This window comes from Canis lupus, chromosome 17 (genome assembly GCF_011100685.1).
Source record: "Canis lupus familiaris isolate Mischka breed German Shepherd chromosome 17, alternate assembly UU_Cfam_GSD_1.0, whole genome shotgun sequence".
In the NCBI taxonomy this organism is placed as follows: Eukaryota; Metazoa; Chordata; class Mammalia; order Carnivora; family Canidae; genus Canis; species Canis lupus.
In genome coordinates, this window is record NC_049238.1 from 63,015,830 (window position 1) to 63,036,038 (window position 20,209).

General features: G+C 43.4%; 1 protein-coding gene and 1 non-coding gene across 4 annotated transcripts in view; one reads left to right on the forward strand and one right to left on the reverse strand.

The window, feature by feature from the left end:
- MAGI3 (membrane associated guanylate kinase, WW and PDZ domain containing 3) overlaps positions 1–1,714 on the reverse strand; it is a 235,061-nt gene extending 233,347 nt beyond the window's left edge. The window contains exon 1 of one of the 3 annotated variants that reach the window (XM_038562293.1): positions 1,373–1,711. In XM_038562293.1, coding sequence (XP_038418221.1) covers positions 1,373–1,688 — 316 coding nt within the window. In that variant the 5' untranslated portion in view covers positions 1,689–1,711. Of the gene's footprint in view, positions 1–1,372 lie in introns of all 3 variants that reach the window. The other 2 variants (XM_038562292.1, XM_038562294.1) reach the window with 2 other exon arrangements.
- LOC106559920 lies at positions 576–19,962 on the forward strand. The gene is made up of 4 exons (XR_005372787.1): positions 576–1,556; positions 17,948–18,110; positions 18,608–18,711; positions 18,854–19,962. It is a non-coding gene; the product is annotated as a TMF1 regulated nuclear protein 1 (transcript).
- The last annotated feature ends 247 nt before the right edge of the window (positions 19,963–20,209 follow it).

Consider the following 20,209-nt stretch of genomic DNA (forward strand, 5'->3'; position numbering starts at 1 on the left):
AAAAAAAAGATGTTTAAAGTCTGCCAAAGTCTTTTTAAATTAACAATAAAGCAGAAAACCTTATGTAAACTGTAAGCTTAAAATGAGTATGATGAAATAGACCACATGAAGAAAATCTTAAGATCGCAGGGACATGTGAGTGTGTGTGCATACACCCACAATACTCACACATATGTATACTGCACCACAAACCATCAGTTCCCATTAAGCCCAAGGACTATGAAAGAGAGATCTCCAAAGTGAGCTGCTGAGAAAGAAAAAACAGGGTGAGGGAGAGAACATGTTAAATTTTTCTCCCGAATTTTCTAGCATTTTGCAGTGAAGGGGTGGACTGACCGCTCTAGCCCGAGTCACAATTAAACAGCCCATTCTATTCCGATGCACTATGTAATCCAGTAGACAGAGCACACTCTGCAGAACTGATTTCTAATAACGTTAGGATCAATCACAACGTTACAAGCATCTCAGAAAACAGAACCACATTCTAACCAATGCCGGGCCGACCAAGAGCGCTGTGGGTAACACACACACACACACACACACACACACACACGTAAGGGCCACGGCACGCCATGGGATCTCGCTGCACGCAGTCTGATCAATGCTCTGAAAGATAAACCTGACGTGCTTTGCAGACTTGACTTGCATAAAAGACACCAGGGCAGCGGGGGTCCGTTTTACCCACCGCTTCTACAAAATCTGTGTCAAATCAAAGATCTGGAAGAGGCTGTACTCGGAAGAGGCACCTCGGTCTAGGTCTCCTTCCGAAGCCCGGACCATTCAACAGCTCCCCACAAGCACGCACGACTCCGCCACGCATCGCGCACTGCACAGCATCGATACCCGGACACCTGACGCCACCTGGGCTGCGCGAGTCAGGCTGTCAGCCCCGGGGTGTTGCTGGTGCGCAGGAAACACTGGGGCGGCCCAGCCCTCCTGGGCACGCTCGGCGGTAACCTTGGCACCAAGTGCCTCGACAGCACAGAACCTCCGTCCCCATCAGAAAATGCGTGCGGCTGTTCCCAAGAATACGCTACGATCAGGAGGACCCTTCTCTGCAAGGGAGAGCTTCAAAGGCCGGTTTTTGTCTCTCTCTCTCTCTCTCTCTCTCTCTGGTCCAAAACTCTCCATAGGAGACGAGGCTACGAATCTAGGAAACCCAGTTTCTAGGGGCAATTCTGGAACAGCCCGCAGAGCAGCCTCGCCGAGCCTCGCCGCGCCGGAGCTCAGTTTTCCCATCCGCGAAATGGACAATCGCCACCGCCCCCCGTCCCCGTCCCCGTCGCCGTCGCCAGGGAGTCGGGCGCGCCCCGGAAGCCCGCGATCGCCCAGGGCGGCGAGCGACGAGGAGGGGCCGCTGCTGCCGGCGTACCTGGCTTCACGGTCTTGAGACGGACGGGCTCTCGGAAGTGGCGGATGACGGCCAGGGTGTCCCGGTGGGTGAGCCCGCTGACGGGCGTCCCGTTCACCTCCAGCAGCACATCCCCCGGGCTGGGCGCCTTGCCCGAGACCACGCAGCAGGTGCCGCCGCCGGGCTCCTCCCGGAGCCGCCCCAGGTAGGGGAACTCGCCGCGCTCCGCGCCGCCGCGGATCTCGGCGCCCAGGTCGCCCGGGGGCCCGGCCCAGGAAACCGCGCACTCCTGCACCTTGCTGAGCCAGTGCTTCTTCTTCTTCAGCGTCTTCGACATCCCGACCCCCGCGGCACCATGCGGGAGACCCCGCGCGGGCGGCGGGGGCCCGGCGGCCCGTGCAGCGCGTGCAGCCCGGCGAGGCGGCCTCGCCGCGCCGCGCCGCGCCCGCGCCCCCCGCCCCGACCGCCGCCCCGAGCCCCGAGACGCCCCCCGACGCCCCTCCCGGCCGCGCTCCCCGGGGCTACCGGGCTCCGCGGGGGCCGCCCCGGGCGCGCGAGGCCGGAAAAGCAGACGGGAGCGGCCCCCGGGCGGGGTCGCGGCCGCCGGCTGGCCCCCGGGCTGCGCGCCGGAGCGGCGGGAGAGGCAGGGCAGGGGGCGGGGAGGTGGGCGAGGAGGGGCCGGAACCAGAAAAATCCGTCGGGGGCGCGCAGAAGCGCGCGCAGACCGGCCGCAGGACCGACCGCGGCCGCCGCGGAGCCGGAGCCGGAGCGCGGAGCCCAACGCCCGCCGGAGCTGCCAGGAAACTGCCGCGTTCAAACCCGCCGCAGCCCCCTCCGCCTCCCTCGGCCCTTCCCCCCGCCCCCGCCCGCGCCCGCGCCCGCGCCCGCGCCCGGCCCGGCCCTCAGCCCGGCCCCGCCCCCTCCCGCCGCGCGGCGCCCGGCGCGCTGCCGTCACAGGCCCGCGCCTGGACGCCAGCCCCGGCTCTCGACGCCCTCGCCGGCGATTGGCCCCCGGCGGGCAGGGGGCGGGCCCTCGGCGACAGCGCGGGCCGCTGATAGGCTGGGGGCAGGGGAGGAGGCGGGCACTGGGATGAGTGAAGTTTAAAGGGTGGAAAAAAAGTTTGAAGAGTGAGGGAGGGCGGAGGGAGGGGCCGGGGAGGGATGGGACCGGCCGCCCGCGGCCGCGCCGACGGAGGCCCCCCTGGCGGCGGCTGGAGCCCAGCGAACGCTCGGACCGGGAAAGCGGAAAGAACTCCGAGGTGGAGGCGTGGCCGCAGAGCCGGGCGGGGCGGCGGCTGGAGCTCCGGAGCCGGCCCGGGACGCTGCCCGGGGAAGCTGTGCTCGCTCGGCTGCGGCGTGGCCCGCGGCGCCCGCTGCCCGACGTGCCGAGGTCTCCAGGGAGGCGTCTCCCAGCCGACCCCTTGCACTCGCGGCGTGTTTCTGGTTCGCTCGTGCGCTCCTCGGAGACAGGTTGTCGGACTCCGAGCCCCGCGTACTGCTGTGCGACCTGCGGCAGATTAGACGACCTCTCTGAACCGCTGCATCCGCAGCTGCAAAGTGGGGATGGTCACACTCCTCCCAACTGCTGTGAGCCTGGCATCTGGTACGTGTAAAATACCTGCACGGCGCCTCGCGGAAGGTGGGTGGTTCCTCCTCGGTAGCTGGTGATATGGACGATGACTTTATGTCCGAAATTGTGCTAGATCGTAGTTCTGGTGGAGAGACCGGCAAGTCTACAGGCCGCCCAAAATGAGGGGTGATGTGGAGGTAGGAGTCAGGATCAGAACTCGCCCGGGAACTGCCAGACCTGCGGGCTGCTCTGCTCGCTGCTTTGACCTTGGCCGAATCTCGGCTTCATTTGAGTTCATTCATCTGTAAAGGAGGCGGCGATGGGAGAGCAAACATTGAATAAAGAGCATCTCGGGTCCCTTTCAGCACTGATTTTTCAAAAACAACAACAACAACAACAACAATTGAGCATTTTCATTCCCTCACACTCTCCCCAGCTTTTTGTCTTGTAAAAATCCTATCCAGGGGGCCCCTGGGGGGCTCAGTGGTTGAGAGTCTGCCTTCAGCTCAGGTCATGACCCCGGGGTCCTGAAATCGAGTCCTGCTGCATGGTCTCGATTGCATCCATCGAGATGCTGCTCCATCGAGACCTGCTGCATGCATGGTCTCCCTGCATGGAGCCTGCTTCTCCCTCTGTCTGTGTCCCCGCCTCTCTCTGTGTGTCTCTCATGAAAAAGTAAATAAAATCTTTGCAAATCCTGAGTCCAAATGCCATCTCTTCCAGGTAGCCTTCTTTGATTCCTTGTCCTCAAAGTAGAAACCTTTCTCTGAGCAATGAGACTTTGTTTTACCTTTGCAGAGTGACTCCTAATTTCATAGTTTCCTGCCTCCCTTTAATAGTTGAGGAAAGCCCTTACTTACACAGTGAATGACTCCACCGAATCTCATCATGTGTCAGATAGAGTGGACCAAGTTTCAGCAATCAAGTTTCATGATTTTGTTCATGCCATAGTATCAGTCAGAGCCTGACAGAAAACAAATGGTACTTTACAAAGATGTGGGAAACCCCAAGGGTAGTGTGGAACCCCCAGGCTGTAAGCTCCTAGGTCTGCAGAAGAGGAAGGAACCAAAATTCAGCACAAAAAGGGCAGCCGGACAGGAATGTGTGAACTTCAATCAAGGGATGCAGTCGGCTTAAGTAATCGCCCCAGGATGATGCTGGAGGATTTCTATCTCACTTGTGCCTCCCTCTTCCAGTCTCCTGCTGGTGCATCCCAGTGGCCAAATCCACCCAGAAGCCAGAGGGCAAGAGAACCCTTTGCTGCAATCCATCTCAGTCAGTCACACAGAGAAGAGGAAAGTGTGCATCTAGAGAGAAAAGGGGGAAACATCTAGTACAGACACACAGATTGCTCAGATTTACCCAGATCTGAGACAAAGTTGGAGTATTTTTTCTGAAGCATTACCTAAGCTAACAGATTCCTGGATGAGATCTTGATAACCTCCACATCATCTACTTTCACAGTACCTCTGGGGGAAATGTCTTTTCCTGCCTGGATTGCATCCATTAGGATACTTTTGGCCACGAGGAACAAAATATTAACAGCTTCAAGAATAAGGTCATGTATTATATCTTTAACACAAGGTTCATATGTTAAGTAATCTCAGGGTTAGTTTAGTAGCACGATCATGTCACTAAGGACCCAGTTCTTTTTGTGCCTGTTCTCTACCATCGTATGCATGTTAGCTTCTATCTCCAGGCTCATCACCTCTTGACTGCAATGTGGCTGCCACAGCTCCAGATAGGACATCCTCAGAGGTCACTGTACAAGCAGGAAGGCAAGGAAAGACAGTGCTGCTCCCATGTGTATGAAGGAGAAAATCTTTCCCAGACTGCAACCCCCACCCCAACCAATATAATCTCCCTTATTGGCCAGAAAATGGTCACATGCCCAGTGTAGCCTAGTGGCAAAAAAAAAAATGAGATTGCCACAGTTCATTAAATTGATCATGAGTCACCCCAAACAAAATAGGGGTTCTGTTTGAGAGGAGAAAGAATAAATGTCAAGTAGGCACCCGACAGTGTGTGCCGCATGCCTCAACCAAGAATACATTATCTTGACTCTTGGGCAGAAAACTGCAGTGATTAGGACCTTGTGCTCTGGAGTCAGACTGCAAATCCCAGCTTTTCTACTTACTAGTTCTATAATCTTGAGTAAACTATTTAACCTTACCTAAACTACATTTCTTCATCCTTGAAAGGAGTATAATAGCAGTGCTCACCTGAGTTGTTGTGAGAACTGAATGGAGCTATTTGAATCAAGAAAGCACTTAACATATGATCTAGCATAAAAGCAAACATTCAGGAAATTAGTTTGTGCTAGTTGTATTTGTGACAAGACAAAAAGCATTGTTCATCACCCTTGTAATTCTCTAAGTATTAAATTCACCCATCTTAATAAGTCTAGGTTCTACTTTTAAAATATTTTAGAAATAAACTGCCCCCTCCAGTGAATTAATTCTGGTAGGATATTGTTCTGGAAATCACTGCATAATTAAAAGAGTCACATTATGAGTGTCCATCTGTAAAATGGCACCTAACCAAATAACCAAATTCTATCTATGTTTATCACAGCTTCCTAAACTTATAGTTGGGCTAATAGTTATGATTTCCACCAAGGAGTATTAATAAGCCAAACAATATGGAAACTGGTTTAACAAAAATAAATGATACAATGGAATTTGATGATCTCCAAGATTTCTTTGAGCTACTCCCAACCATCCATATGATAAACGTAGATATGTTTCAAGATGCTGCTTACCACCTAGGTCCCAAGACGGCTATAGAGACACCAACACAAGTATCACAATGTTTAAAGATGAAAAGGAGAGAAGTGGTTGTCTCCTTTCCCCCATTTCTTTTTTGGAAACCAAGGAAACCTCTCCCCATGAGGCTCTGAGCAAGTCTTTCCCTCCAGCTTATTGGGCGAAATTGCCCAAATGCCCTTTCCTAAACTGAAGGTGCAAAGAGTAATGAAATATCCTTAACCAGTTTCACCCTTGGGTGCTCAAAAGGAGATCGAGCATCTTATAAACTGCACGGCTGCACAATATTTGAACTTGGGGCAAGGCAGCAGGGGGTGGGGGTGGTGAATGGTGTTCTCTTAGCAAATATGAAGAAGGGAAGCCCGGCTTTTCCGTAAGCAATCCACAGTGTCCTCCACAAACAGACTACACTAATTTGCTTCTAGTATACAATGTTTCTGACAAGGCAGGGGGTGTGTTTTGTTTTATGATTTTGGACACAGTGTTCCTAATGAAAGCTAAATAAACCCTTCTACTTAGAAAAGTTCAGAATGGCAGGTAGAAATTCCTCGTTTTTCTGATTTTTTTAAAATTTATTCATGAGAGACACACACACACACACAGAGAGGGAGAGAGAGAGAGATTGATGCAGAGACATAGGCAGCGAGAGAAGCAGGCTCCATGCAGGGAGCCCGACATGGGACTCAATCCCCGGTCTCCAGGATCACACCATGGGCCGAAGGCAGGCGCTAAACCGCTGAGCCACCCAGGGATCCCCACCCCCCTCCATTTTTCTGAAATGACTCATGCTTACCTACCGCCCTGTACAGTCTGAGGTGCCATGTACAGTTTGTGTGTGGAGGGCCCCAAGCCCATCACCCACACTGGCAGCCGTGTGGTCAGCACCCCTGGAGTTGTGCATGGCTTTGTGCCCAAGCAAGGCAAGTGCAGGGAGAAACCTTTGATTTCACTTGTTTTTATATCCTCAGTCATTTCTTCTGTGAAAACTTGAATCACTAGTAATCATAAATCAAATCATTATTTAGGTGAAGTCATTCTCAAGTATGATGGTGGCAGAGGGTGGGGGAGAAGAGGAGTATACAGATAAAACAAAGGTTTGCCTTCTATGTGGAGCATCAGAACATTCATCTTGTTTTTCTTCCCACAGATTATAATAAAATTACCTGGAATTTTTAAAATTCTGGTCAACAAAGTCTTTCACGGGCTCAGAAAACATCCATATTTACCTGTATTATGGAAACGACATATGTAATGTAGTCTAACATTAATAACCTAACTGAATTCAATATTAATGTTCCATTATATCTTTACATTTTATTAGCATTTTTATTTGCTGAGGTCTGTGAGCTAATTTGTATGCTAATGCTAAAATATGCTCAATTACAAAAGCAGTTACACGGAAGATTGTATTTCAGTTAAACAGACTATTGTCTAAAATCTGTATTACTAAAAAATAAAAATAATAAAAAAATAAAATCTGTATTACTTACTATGTTTCATATATAAACATGCAGTTTTGCCCATGGACGCATTTACCTGCAAATGACTAAATGAATCCAGCCCAAATCACAGAACAATAGAAACATTCAAAACCGAGTGCAGTGCCAACATGCTTTGAAAGGGGGTTAGTTAAGCAGTCAGATGTCAAGTTCCTCTAGCAAAGCAGGACAAAGAGAACATTGAAGGAAATAGAACATACCAAAATACCTATCTTTCAGCTTTCAGCTTAAATACAATCTCCTACTCAAGGCCAGCCTTGATTTTCTATAGCTGGATGTCAGCTCTTCCTTCTCCAGAACTAAAAGCATGCTATCTCTATGTGTTTCCTTTTCCAGTAGACCTCATGATCCTTGAGAGCAAGATCTCACCCTGATTTGTTTGTGTCTCTCCCATAGGTCTGGGTACTTTGTCTTTAGTATAGTTAGCACACATTTATTCAAAAAATAAAGTGCCCATGATAAATAGGCATCGTCTTAGGGGTTGGTTTATGGCAATGAACAGGATGACAGGGGGGAGGATGACAGTGTAGGGGAGAAAGACAGTTTCCTCCACCCTCTTAGGTCCCTGGCTGGGTCTGAAATTTCAACTGACAAAGACACGTTAACAGGAGAAAAGCATACAACTTTACTTAAGTTTTATGTGACATAGGAGCCTTCATAAGGAAATAAAGACCAGAAGAAATGATTAAACCTCAGTGGTTATAAGCTACTGATGAAAAATTGAAAGTCATAGAAAGGTGTGATAGGGCAAAGAATATGAGCTGAGAGTAATAAACCCTGAAAACTCAGCAAAGCCTGTTTTCTCAGAATCTTCTTGATATCCCTCCAACTTGGATATCCAGATGCTCCTTTTTTACTCCGGGTCTGGAGAGGGTACCTCTTAGGACCTGCTTCAGAGAAGAAGAGGGAGAAGGTCAGAGAGACCTGCCTGCTTCTCCTCTTTTCTCAAACCGTTATAGTTTCAAATATTCAATATGCCAAGCTGCCGTATTTTAGGGGATCACATCCTGAAGTCCATCAACAGCAAACCCAAAGCAAGTAAATGATTGAGATAATTTCCAATAGGAACAGTCCTGTAATTAAAAAAGATAACACATGGGCAGCCCCGGTGGCGCAGCGGTTTAGCGCTGCCTGCAGCCCAGGGTGTGATCCTGGAGACCTGGGATCGAGTCCCACGTCGGGCTCTCTGCATGGTGCCTGCTTCTCCCTCTGCCTGTGTCTCTGCCTCTCTCTCTAGCTGTGTCCCTATGAATAAATAAATAAAATCTTTAAAAAAAAAAGATAACACAGAATGAAATGGTGGGTGTTTAGGAGAAGACACAGGTTACATCAGATAGAAATCATGGAGAAGGTCTGCTTGAGAAGGTAACACTTTTGGGCACCTGCGTGGCTCAGTGGTGGAGCATCTGCCTTCAGCTCAGGTCATTGATTCCAGGGTCCTGGGATCGAGTCCCGCATCGGGCTCCCTGTGGGGAGGCTACTTCTCTCCCTCTGCCTGTGTCTCTGTCTCTCTCTGTGTCCCTCATGAATAAATAGATAAAATCTTTAAATAGAGAGAGACAGAGAAGATGACAGTTTGCTTGACATGAATGACAAGAGGGAACCAAGTGAAGACCAGAGACCTGAGTGTTCCAGGCCAATAAAGAGACCTCAGAGGAATAGTAGAATCTGGCTTACGTTTTAGACTGATGGTTCTGATGGCTCCACAGAGAAGGAGGGTGACAGTAGAATCAGGGACTCTAGATTAAAAAAAAAAAAAATCTGGTACAGGAGCCCACTGAGAAGGCTCAGTGGCATGAACCAGGGTAGAAACAGTGAAAATGAAAACTTACCAAGTGCACCATGAAAATCAGAAATTATAGTTTTAATTTCAGAGACTTATCACAGTTAAAGACGTCTGTTACAATTGTATTTAATGAGCTTTATGAAATGTAATGCTTTATTGAAACGTCCATTCCCAGTGAGAAGAAGGAACTTAGAAAATAAAAAATAGGGGAAATACTTAAGTTTAAACTTATACAGGTTCTTTATTTTGCTGTGTTTATTAAGAAGCGCACCTAGAGAAATGGAGTGCTAAGTTCAAGGTTTTTCCTGGATCTCTTAAGAAAGCAACATCTACCCAAAGTCTACGATGACCTTAAAATTTGTGAAACAGCATACTGTTCTTTTAACTGACAGGGTGTGTTGTTATAAGAAGTAGAATTTGGAGGCACCTGGGTGGCTCAGTTGTTGAGTGTCTGCTTTTGGCTCCGGTAGTAATCCCCTGGTCCTTGTATCAAGTCCCGTATCAGGCTCCCCGTAGGGAGCCTGCTTCTCCCTCTGCCTATGTCTCTGCCTCTCTGTGTGTCTCATGAATAAATAAATAAAATATTTTTTAAAAAGCAGAATTTGTTTCCTGACTTGTTAAGGAATTCACAAACTTTGTATTAAAAGAGCTTCACTACCATGTAAGATCTTTAGTTTTGTTGACCTGTTGGAAAACTGCAGGCTGTTGAGTCTTCTCACTGCAGATTAGATGCAAATAAACAGTGCCTTTCACGGATTCTGATATGAAGCATGAGGAGAAGATCCTTTTCTTCAACAGAAGGAAAATTCTCATTAACATGGCTAAACTTAGGTAAAGTGTTTCCAAATGTACACTCCCAAATTTCATGGTAAAAATTATTGGAAACGCACCACATGAGCTTAAAATAAACACATCCCCTTCAAAGTCTGGGGACTGTGGCCTTTCTTATACTTTACAAGAGTATCTAAACAAAGTCTATATATTTTCCATTGAAAAATGGAGAGTGACCTTGCTGGGTATTGAGTGAAGGAGAGAAGGAGCTGAATTCTGTTCCAGAAGCAGGGCAACATTCTAGGTAAAATGGGTACTGAGAAGCTGCTTCTGTACTTTAGAACCTAAACTTAATCATGGCACATTTAAATATATAATAACTGTCTGCTAAGAGTAGATCCTAAAAGTGTTCGTTGCAAGAAAAAAATTGTAACTGCATGCGGTGCTGTATATTAGCTAGACTTATTGTGGTGATCATTTTGTAATACATACAAATATCAAATCGTTATGTTGTGCATCTAAAACTGTGATATGACAATTAAATCTCAAGTAAATCAATATCAACATATACTGTCCATTCGTGGTTGGATAGGCACAAATAGGAAAAACAGAGCAACTGGTTACATCAATAGCAAACCATCAAAACCATTAATACCATCATTACGTGGTTAATTTTCAAGGCATTCTTTTTGACTTGGGTGTGTTTGAGAATGCTGACATTAAAAATTTCAAACTGCAAGCTACTATGGGCTGAATTGTATCCCCCTGAATTTGTATGTTGAAGTCCTCACCCCTAATGTGACTATATATGAAGACAGGACCTATAAGGAGGGAATTAAGGTTTAAACTTTTTTTTTAAAGATTTTATTTATTTATTCATGAGACACACACACACACAGAGACAGAGACAGAGAGAGGCAGAGACACAGGCAGAGGGAGAAGCAGGCTCCATGCAGGGAGCCTGACGTGGGACTCGATCCCCGGGTCTCCAGGATCACCCCCAGGCTGAAGTTGGCGCTAAACCCAGTTTACAGGTTTTAAATAAAGTCACAGGTGTAGGGCCCTACTTCAATAGGATTGATGGTCTCTTGAGAATAAGAGAGATCTCTCCTCTGCTTCCCCACAGCAAGAAGGAGGCAGCCTGCAATCCAGGAAAAGAGAAGAGCACTCCCACCAGAAAGAAACCAACCACGCTGACACCCTGATCTCAGACTTCCGATACCTAGAACTATGAGAAAATCCAATTCTGTTGTTTAAGTCACCTAGTGTATGGTATTTTGTCATGGCAGCAGAGCTGGCTTAGACACATGCAGTCACAGTGATTCTTTAAAAAAATAAATTAACTAGATCATGTTACTCCTGGCTCAACACTAATTGTATCCCCATTTTACTCAGAATAAAAAAAAAAAAAAGCCATTGTTCCTACAATGACCAACAGGACCACCATCATCCAGTTACCTCTATGATCTCTTTTCCTACTGCCCCCCACTTGTCTCCACTCCAACTACGGCTGGCCTTCTTGCAATTCTTTCAACATGGCAGACTTGCTCTTGCCTCAGCTCTCCCCTGCCTAGAGTCCCTTTCCACCAGATAGCTTTGTGGCTCATTCTCTTATCTCCATCTGACATTGGCTCGAATGTCACTTCTCAATGTGTCCTACTTTTCCTTCCTATCTAAAAAATGCAACATCCTCTTAACTCTTAGATCTCCTTACTGTACTCTTTAAAAAAAAAAAAAAAAAGATTTTATTCATTTATTGTAGAGGGAGAGAGCACGGGCAAGACAGCACCAGCAGAGTGAGTGGCAGAGGGAGAAGGAGAAGCAGACTCCCCTCTGAGCAGGGAGCCTGATGTGGGGCTGGATCTCAGGACCCTGAGACCCTGACCTGAACTGAAGGCAGACACTTAACCGACTGAGCCACCCAGGTGCCCCTGCTCCATCTTTTCTTTCCTTTGTCCACAGCATTTATCACTTTTTTATAGACATAATAACAATTGTTTATATATTGTTTTATGTCTGTCTCTACCTTTGAACTTAAGTTCCAGGAAGACAGAAATCTTTATTTGTTCACTAATTTAACCCTGGTGCCTAGAATAGCACCTGGCTTACAGTAGGATCTTAATAAACACTTGTCTACTCGAGTGCTTTCCCTTCAAATTTCCTTCAGATATATTAATTATACTAGATAATTTAATCTTCATAATAATTTTAAAACAGCAATTCAATCTTTGTAATAATTCTATGAGGCAGCTATCACCATATTCCCAAATACTAGGGAGTCCGAAAAGTTACTCTAGGCGCTCACACATTTCTCCACATTAAGTATAAGTCAAAACTTGAACTCAGATGTTTTTACTCCAAATCTAGCCTCCTTTTCTTTGTCATGGTGGTCATTCTAAAACATTTTCACAGTTGAACAGAACGTCAGAACCCTCAGAATAAGAAATAGCAGTCTCTATTACAGCTGCATCAGAATGATTAAAATGAAAAAAATTGACCCTAGAAGTGTCAGCAAAAAAAAAAAAAAAAAAAAAAAAATGTAGACATGTGGACATTCTCATACACTGCCAATGAGAATGTAAATCAATTCAACCTCTTTGATAACTGGCTGTTTCTACTACAGTTATATACATTAGGATCCATCAATTCTGCTCCTGGGTATATACCCAACAGAAATGAATACTTATATCCTCCAAAAAAGATCTATACAAGTATTATTCAGAATAGCCCCAAACTGGAAACAGCTCACATGTCCACTAAGGTTAGAATAACTACAAAAATCTTGGTGTGTTCTTAGAATACTACACAACAATGTAGGAATAAAACTAATCTGCACACAGCAAAATGGATGAAGGTCACAGTTATAATTTTTAGCAAAAGAAGCCAGACACAAAATGATGTACTATCAGATTCCATCTATACGAATTTCAAGAACAGGTCAAACTAATATATGGTGATTAAAGTCAGAATCATGATTACTTTGAGAGAGTATTGACAGAAGGGAAAACAGATGATCTTCTGAGGCCCTGGCAGTGTTCTACATCTTACTATGGGTAGCACTTTAAGGAGTTATCAACATATGCAGAAACCAGTCTAGCCCTATACTTCAGATTATACATCTTACCATGTAAGTTTCATAGCAATAAACAAGTTGTTTAAAATGAACACTTCAGGCATCCCTGAGTGGCTCAGCAGTTTAGCACCTGCCCCTCAGCCCAGGGTGTGATCCTGGAGTCCCGGAATCGAGTCCCATGTCAGGCTGTCTGCATGGAGCCTACTTCTCCCTCTGCCTGTGTCTCTGCCTCTCTCTCTCTGGGTCTCTCATGAATGAATAAATAAAATCTTTAAAAAAAAAAACCGAACACTTTCTATCAATGAGGAAATGATGGATTATTCAATCAATAGTTACAGAACAAATGACTGGCCATCTGAGAAAAAAAAAAAATGAATGTTGATCCTTGATCTGTGCCATAGTCCTTATTTGAAAATAAATTTCAGATGATCAGATATTTAAATATAAAAATATCCAACTAGTATTGTAATAAAAGATGGTAAAATTGTTTTATAATATTGATGGAGGAAGGCCTTTCTCATCAAGATACAGAGTAGTGTTGAAAGATTCTTAAATTTGACTATGAATGATCTTGAATGACATGACATGACAAAACAATTACCACAAAGTTTAAAAAGCAAATGACAGTTCTTTTTTATGGGGGAGTTATATTCCATTGTGTGTATATACCATCCATTCATCAGTCAATGGACACATGAGCTGTTTCCATATTTGGCTATTGTAGACAATGTTGCTATAAACATTGGAGTGCATGTATCCCTTCAAATTAGTATTTTTTGTATTCTTTGGGTATTATTTTCTTAACATTTTTTTCTCTAGCTTACATTAATATAAGAATGCAGTATATAATGCATACAGTATACAGAATATGTGTTAAACAACTATTATTGGTCAAGACTTCTAGTCAACAGTAAGCTATTAGTAGTGAAGTTTTGGGACAGTAAAAGTTATATATAGATTTTTGACTGCACAGGGGATTGGGTTGCTTAAGGATCAACTGTACATGTATTACTTAAAAAAAAAACAAGCATAAAAATACTATGTTTGAAGAAAAGTAGGAAGAGGAGCAAAAAGGAGAAGGACAGTGGGGAGGGGAAGAAGAAGGAGAGGAGCAGGAGCAGGAGATGGTGGTGGTTGAGAAAGAAAAATAATCAAGATCTGCCCTTCTGCATGTCCCACATGGCCTAGCCCATGTCTTACACAGAGTATGCTGGATAATTAAAACTCCCGAATCTACACTACCAGTCTGGAATCTCATCCAAGCACCAGTTCAGTATTTTCACCTCAGGTTAATCTTTCAAAACCAGACTACTTAGGGCATGAGATACTTGGCCTAGGGAATTTTCTGGTACTTGGAGGTAGTCTATGCTGGTAATAAATTAAACCTCACTTAATACTTACTATCTTTAGAGGAGATGATGGGTAAATCAACATTTGGTGAAAACACACACACGCATGTTACATAAACATACACATACACACACACACATATACACACCCTTTATATGTATTTCTGTATGTAAAACACAAACATGTTGTTTATCTGAAGCTTAAGATGGACAGGTCAGAAGTCACTAGGACAATTTAACATTTCTATATAGGTACCAGTTTTATGCTTCTAATGGTTTTATTTATTTTTTAAAGATTTTATTTATTTATTTATTTATTTATTTATTTATTTGAGAGAGAGAGAGAGCAAAGCAGGGGGAATGGAAGGCAGAGGGAGAGGGAGAAGCAGGTTCCCTGCCGAGCAGGGATCCCAGATGTGGGACTCAATCCCAGGAAACTGGGATCATAACCTGAGCTGAAGTCAGATGTTTAACCAACTGAGCCACCCTGGCACTCGCTTCTAATGATTTTAAATAAAAAAAAAAAAAAAAAATAGCTTTGCTTTCTGTTTAATTGTATTTTAATTAAAAGCTGATAGTTAAAAAAATTACTAGAACAAAAACTTATTGGCAGAAATTTCATCAACATTAGTTTTTGGAGAGACTTGGGGTTCAGCTCATTTCTAGATTGGGGTGTTTTTTCTATAGAAAGTGTTCTAGCCTGGGTTTATCTTGATCTAGGAGGTTAATGTGTTACAAAAGGAAGTTATTTTAAAGCGAATTTAAACATGGTATTACAGAATACTGATAGAGCAATAGCCAAGATAAACAGGTGGTAAAACTTGAGAAAGTCTCAAGAATTCAGTTTTGAATTTATTAGTGTCAAATTGGTTGATTTTAGTAAGTCAGACAGAAAGATAAATACTATATGATCTCACTTATATATGGAATCTAAAAAAAAACCCAGACTCATAGAAACAGAACAGATTGGTGGCTGCCAGAGGCAGGGAGAGGAAGAGGGAAAATGGGTGAAAGTAGTCAAAAGTACAAACTTCCAGTTATAAGCAACTTGTGGGGATGTGATGTAGAACATAGTGACTATAATTAACAATACTGTAAATCTGAACGTTCCTAAGAGAGTAGGTCTTAAAAGTTCTCATTACAAGAAAAAAAATTTGGGGGCACCTGGATGGCTGAGTGCTTGAGCATCTGCCTTTAACTCAGGTCGTGATCCTGGGGTCCTGAGATGGAGTACCACATCAGGGTACCCATAGGGAGCCTGCTTCTCCCTCTGTCTGTGTCTCTGCCTCTCGCTCTGTGTCTCTCATGAATAAATAAATAAAATCTTAAAAAAAAAAACAAGAAAAAATTGTAATTATGTGAGTTAATAAACATTAAGTTGTTTTGGTAATCATTTCATGTTATATGCTTATATCAAATGAATATGTTGTACACATCTTAGACTAATACGATGCTATGTGACAATTATATATCAAACTGGAAAAAAATTGAAGGTATTAAATTTACTTTTGGCTTAAGTCCTTTTGGATAAAACGTAAAATTTACCTGAGTAAAAGAGAAAACTGGATAAATACATATATATCTGATTTGGTTTTTTTAATATCTAACAAATGAAAACTCAGAATCCTTTGGCCCTGTCAGCTAGTTCTATGTTTGCCACAATTAATTGTCTAGAAGAGAGAATAAAGCACAATACAATGGGTTCTGAGTATTCTTAAAAAAAAAAATCCAGCCAATTTTTTGGGATGTCTGGAGTCTGAGAGATTTTATCCATTCCCTTAATAATCACTACAGCAATGATGCATTACATTGAGAACAGTTCTGAGTAGTGACCCTGAGACATCAAAAAGCCATAGTTATCAGAGAGAAAGATTCATAGGCTCATAACATTTTAGATGTGGAGGAGTTAAAAATCACCTACTGCCTAGTAATGCAAGGAAATGAAGTTGAGCCATTTTCAACAATATAAACTGAAATACACATTTTAAATTAATCTTTAAGGTGCACCTGGGTGGCTCAATGGTTGGGCATCTGCCTTTGGTTCAGAGTGTAATCCTAGGGTCCTGGGATCGAGTTCAGCATCCAGCTCCCCACAGGGAGCCTCCATCTCCCTCTGCCTGTGTCTCTGCCTCTCTCTCTCTCTCTCTGTGTGTCTCTCATGAATAAATAAATAAAATCTTTTTAAAAATTAATTAATCCTTAAGTAACTGAACAATTAAATATGTGAAAACTGTAGTTTTCCATTCCCTTCTACCAAATAAGGCTCTACAATACAAGGGAATTTTACCATGACGGGCTTTCTTAGGTTTGGGGAATACGAGCTTAACATAAACCCCTCTTTTCCTCCATTCTCCAACTCATATGGAGAGATAAATATTCTATTTTTCAAATTATCTTTGCAGAAGATCATATATTTTGATTCACAGCATTCGGAAGCATGTGGGGTAGAAAAAGGAAGACATTTAGGATTAGATTTTCATTTGGATTGTAGTTTTGACCACCCATACTGGTGCGAGCCAGGAAAAGAAAAAGACTAATTTTTAGAAAATTTGGTAAAAATAAACAAGAGGATAATATTCATCTACCAAGAGTAAGAATCTTCCCAGTGATTAAAAAAATCTACACAAAATAATTGACATACAGAATTGCTGATGTTTAGAAACAATGGAGTTAAACTTTTAATTACCCAAATTATTACCTTTGTAGCTGCAGAGAGAGAAGTGCTGTCAATGCAATGTAGTTGAACAAAGGACAAGCTTGTTCAAGGAACCAAAATTTCTAATTCTAGAAGAATGTGATGCTAGGACCTTTGAGGGCACCGCGTGCTCCCTTGTATTCAGCCAAACAAGAGGCCTGCTATCACTCCTTCCATCACCACAGAGCAGAAACAGATATTGCAGAAGCATTATGACCTGTGGAGGCAGATTCTCCCACCTTTGTTTAGTTTTCAATCATCCCTTACAGGCTGAACTGCATGCTCTTGTTTTCTTTTCCTGGATCTCAGCAAAATGCTTATGTAACAGCTTGGCCTTTTCACAAAAATTAGGTTCTGTGCTGAGACGAGTCACTAGCTGTATCCAGAGTCCTAAACCGTGAAATCCCAAAATATATTATTGTAAAGGTCTTGAGTGTTCATTCAGATTATAAATTGGGGCATCTATACAGGATCCAATCTGAACTGAAATGTAGGCTATCCAGTGTAGCTGGGGTCTATGGAGACAAGGCAGTAGATGGAATTCTGGAAACAATGTTGGAAGCCCCTGAATGTCAAGGAGCCCAAACTATATTCAATAGATATAGAAAGCTCTGGAGGATTAGAAAACAGGGAAATAATATAATCAAAGTGGTGCTGTTAGGCTGTGGAAGATAGAAGTTGAAGGAGAAGAAATTAGTTTTTAAACATTTGCATATGCAGTAAAGAATGTCGAAAAAGCATTCCAACAAGTTACTAGAGTAGTTCAGTAATTCTCTCCGTGTGATAGAACTATCAGCGCTTTTTATTTTATTCATTTGTGTTGTCTAACTCTATAGAGTTTTGCAGTAAAGAAGGTTTAAATTATGTGTTTAGTTTAAAAATGAAAAAATTCAAACAAAAACAAGAAATAATAAAGCAAACCCCCACGCGTGTGTCACTCAGATTAAACAGTTGTCGAGATTTTGCCATAGTTGCTCCATCTCTCTCTTTCTTCTTTTTTTCTCATTCCTTTGCCAGTATCTTACCCTGGGTCGTTCCTGCGTCTTTCTGACCTGGCGTTAGTTCTTAATAGCTTCCTTGTTTTCCAGCACAGCAAGATGTCCCACACTCCTCCTCTTAGTTTCCTGCCACAAACCTGGAATCAGCCTATCTTTCAAGGTGCTCGGTTTCCTTTCAGCAAATAAGAAGAAGAAGAAGGAGGAGGAGGAGGAGGAGGAAGAGGAGGAGGAGGAGAAGTTTTAAGAAATAAAGGTATAAACGAAGAGCCAAGTTTATACAGAAGTGATTTCTGGATGGGTGCTACCATCCTGGGACTTGTGAAGCAAATATTAGAAGTAGCATACAAATATTAGTAGCAGCAAAATAAGTGAAAATATGTAAACATTCTGAAATGAATCTGCTTTCCAAACAAAGCAGACTTAGTATTAAAAACATGCCCCAGTAGATAACCCTTCTTCAATTTAGGAAATACTCTGTTTCTTTATGGTCTTTGCAGGAAAAAATTTCACGCCAGCTCTTACTGGGTAGAATTTAGCATCTGTGCCACTAGATCCCTCATTTTCATAAATTGGAGCAAAATGGTATTATCTAACACCTTCTCTTTTCTGTGTCAGGGGACTCTTCATCCCTTCATCCAGCCTAAATAGATAAAGTACCATGGATCTGTTCACACCATGGGAGGGAAGCTTTTTTTTAACCTTTAAAGCAGTGATTGTTTACTTTCTCTTTCTTGGCTGCTGGAAGCTCAGCTGCCATCATGAAGGACACAGTAACAATCTGGAGCAGGAGGTTCATGACCAATTGACCACTTCAGCAGAAACAGATGGTCATTGATGTTCTTCACCTTGGAAAGGTAACAGTACCTAAGAAAGGAATTCAGAAAAAAATAATTAATCAATCAATCAATCAATAAGAAAGAAAGAAATTTGGGAAAAACTAGCCAGAATGGACAAGACCACACCAGATGTCATCTTTTTTTTCTTTTTTTTTTTCAGATTGTATGTATTTGTTCATGAGAGACACACAGACAGAGGCAGAGGGAGAAGCAGGCTCTCTGCAAGGAGTCTAATGTGGGACTTGATCCTGGGACCCCGGGATCATGCCCTGAGCCAAAGGCAGATGCTCAACCACTGAGCCATCCAGGCTTTCCCAGATGTCATCTTTGTATATGGATTCAGAACCCATTTTGGTGGCAGCAAGACAACTGGCTTTGGCATGATTTAGGATTCCTTGGATGATGCAAAGAAAAACAAACCCAAACATAGACTTGCAAGACATAGCCTACATGAGAAGAAAAAGAGGTCAGGAAAACAGCAAAAAGGATCCCAAGAACAGGCCAAAGAAAGTCAGGGAGACTGCAAAAGCCATTGCAGTTCTGGCAATAATAAAAAAAAAGTGAGCTGGATATTGGACAACAGAAGGAGTAAAGATTCTGCAGACTTTATCTGTGATGATTGTGCAGATTTTTCATGAGAGGATTAATAAACTAAGAACTTAAAAAAATAAATGACAGCTAAAGCATAAGGAGGGTTCATGACATGTGTTAGCACCATTCTCAATCCTTACGTGCGTTAGCTCTTTTAATCTTGACAATGCTGTGAAGTAAGGCACTAATTACCTTCATTTTTACAGATAGACACTAGAGAAATAAAGGAGTAAGGAGCCCAAGCCCACTTAGTCATGACTTTTAATGAGTCGGAATTTGAATCCAGGCATTCTGACAACACACTCACTCAGGGTTTTTCCTTTCCTTAAGCCAATGGAAAAATCCCAAATCTCAAAACCCCGGCCTGAGAGAAATTCCTCTATGTAAGAGGGAAATACCAGAACCATTCACACTCCTGTTTTCTTGTGTTCATGGTGGACAGTTCTGGGTCCCACACTCAACAGGGAGTCTGCTTGGGATTCTCTCCCTCTGCCTCTCCCCCCACTCTCACTCTCAAAATCATTGAAAAAAAATTAAAAATTGAAAGAAAAAAAAAAAAAAGCAAGCAAGCAAGGGAACAAACTGCCCACAGTCACCATTATACTGTTCTGGCTAACCCAAAACCAACACGTTTGGTTGACAAATATATCATTCTTAATCAGAAAATAACAACAACAACAAAATAACTTAAAAAAAAGTGTTTATTGAAACTTCCCTATCATTATAGGGTGCTTGTCGCATTGTATCACACAAGCTCCATGTGGCTAGGGACAACATCTTCATTTCTATAGTTCAGACAATCAGTCCTAGCACATGGGAGGTAAACGGCATATAAAGCGGATAATGTTTAAATGAATGAAATTTGGTGAAGAGCCCTGGATCTCACATATGGCACTGTAATGTACAGGTGGCCGTGTCTTGCCAA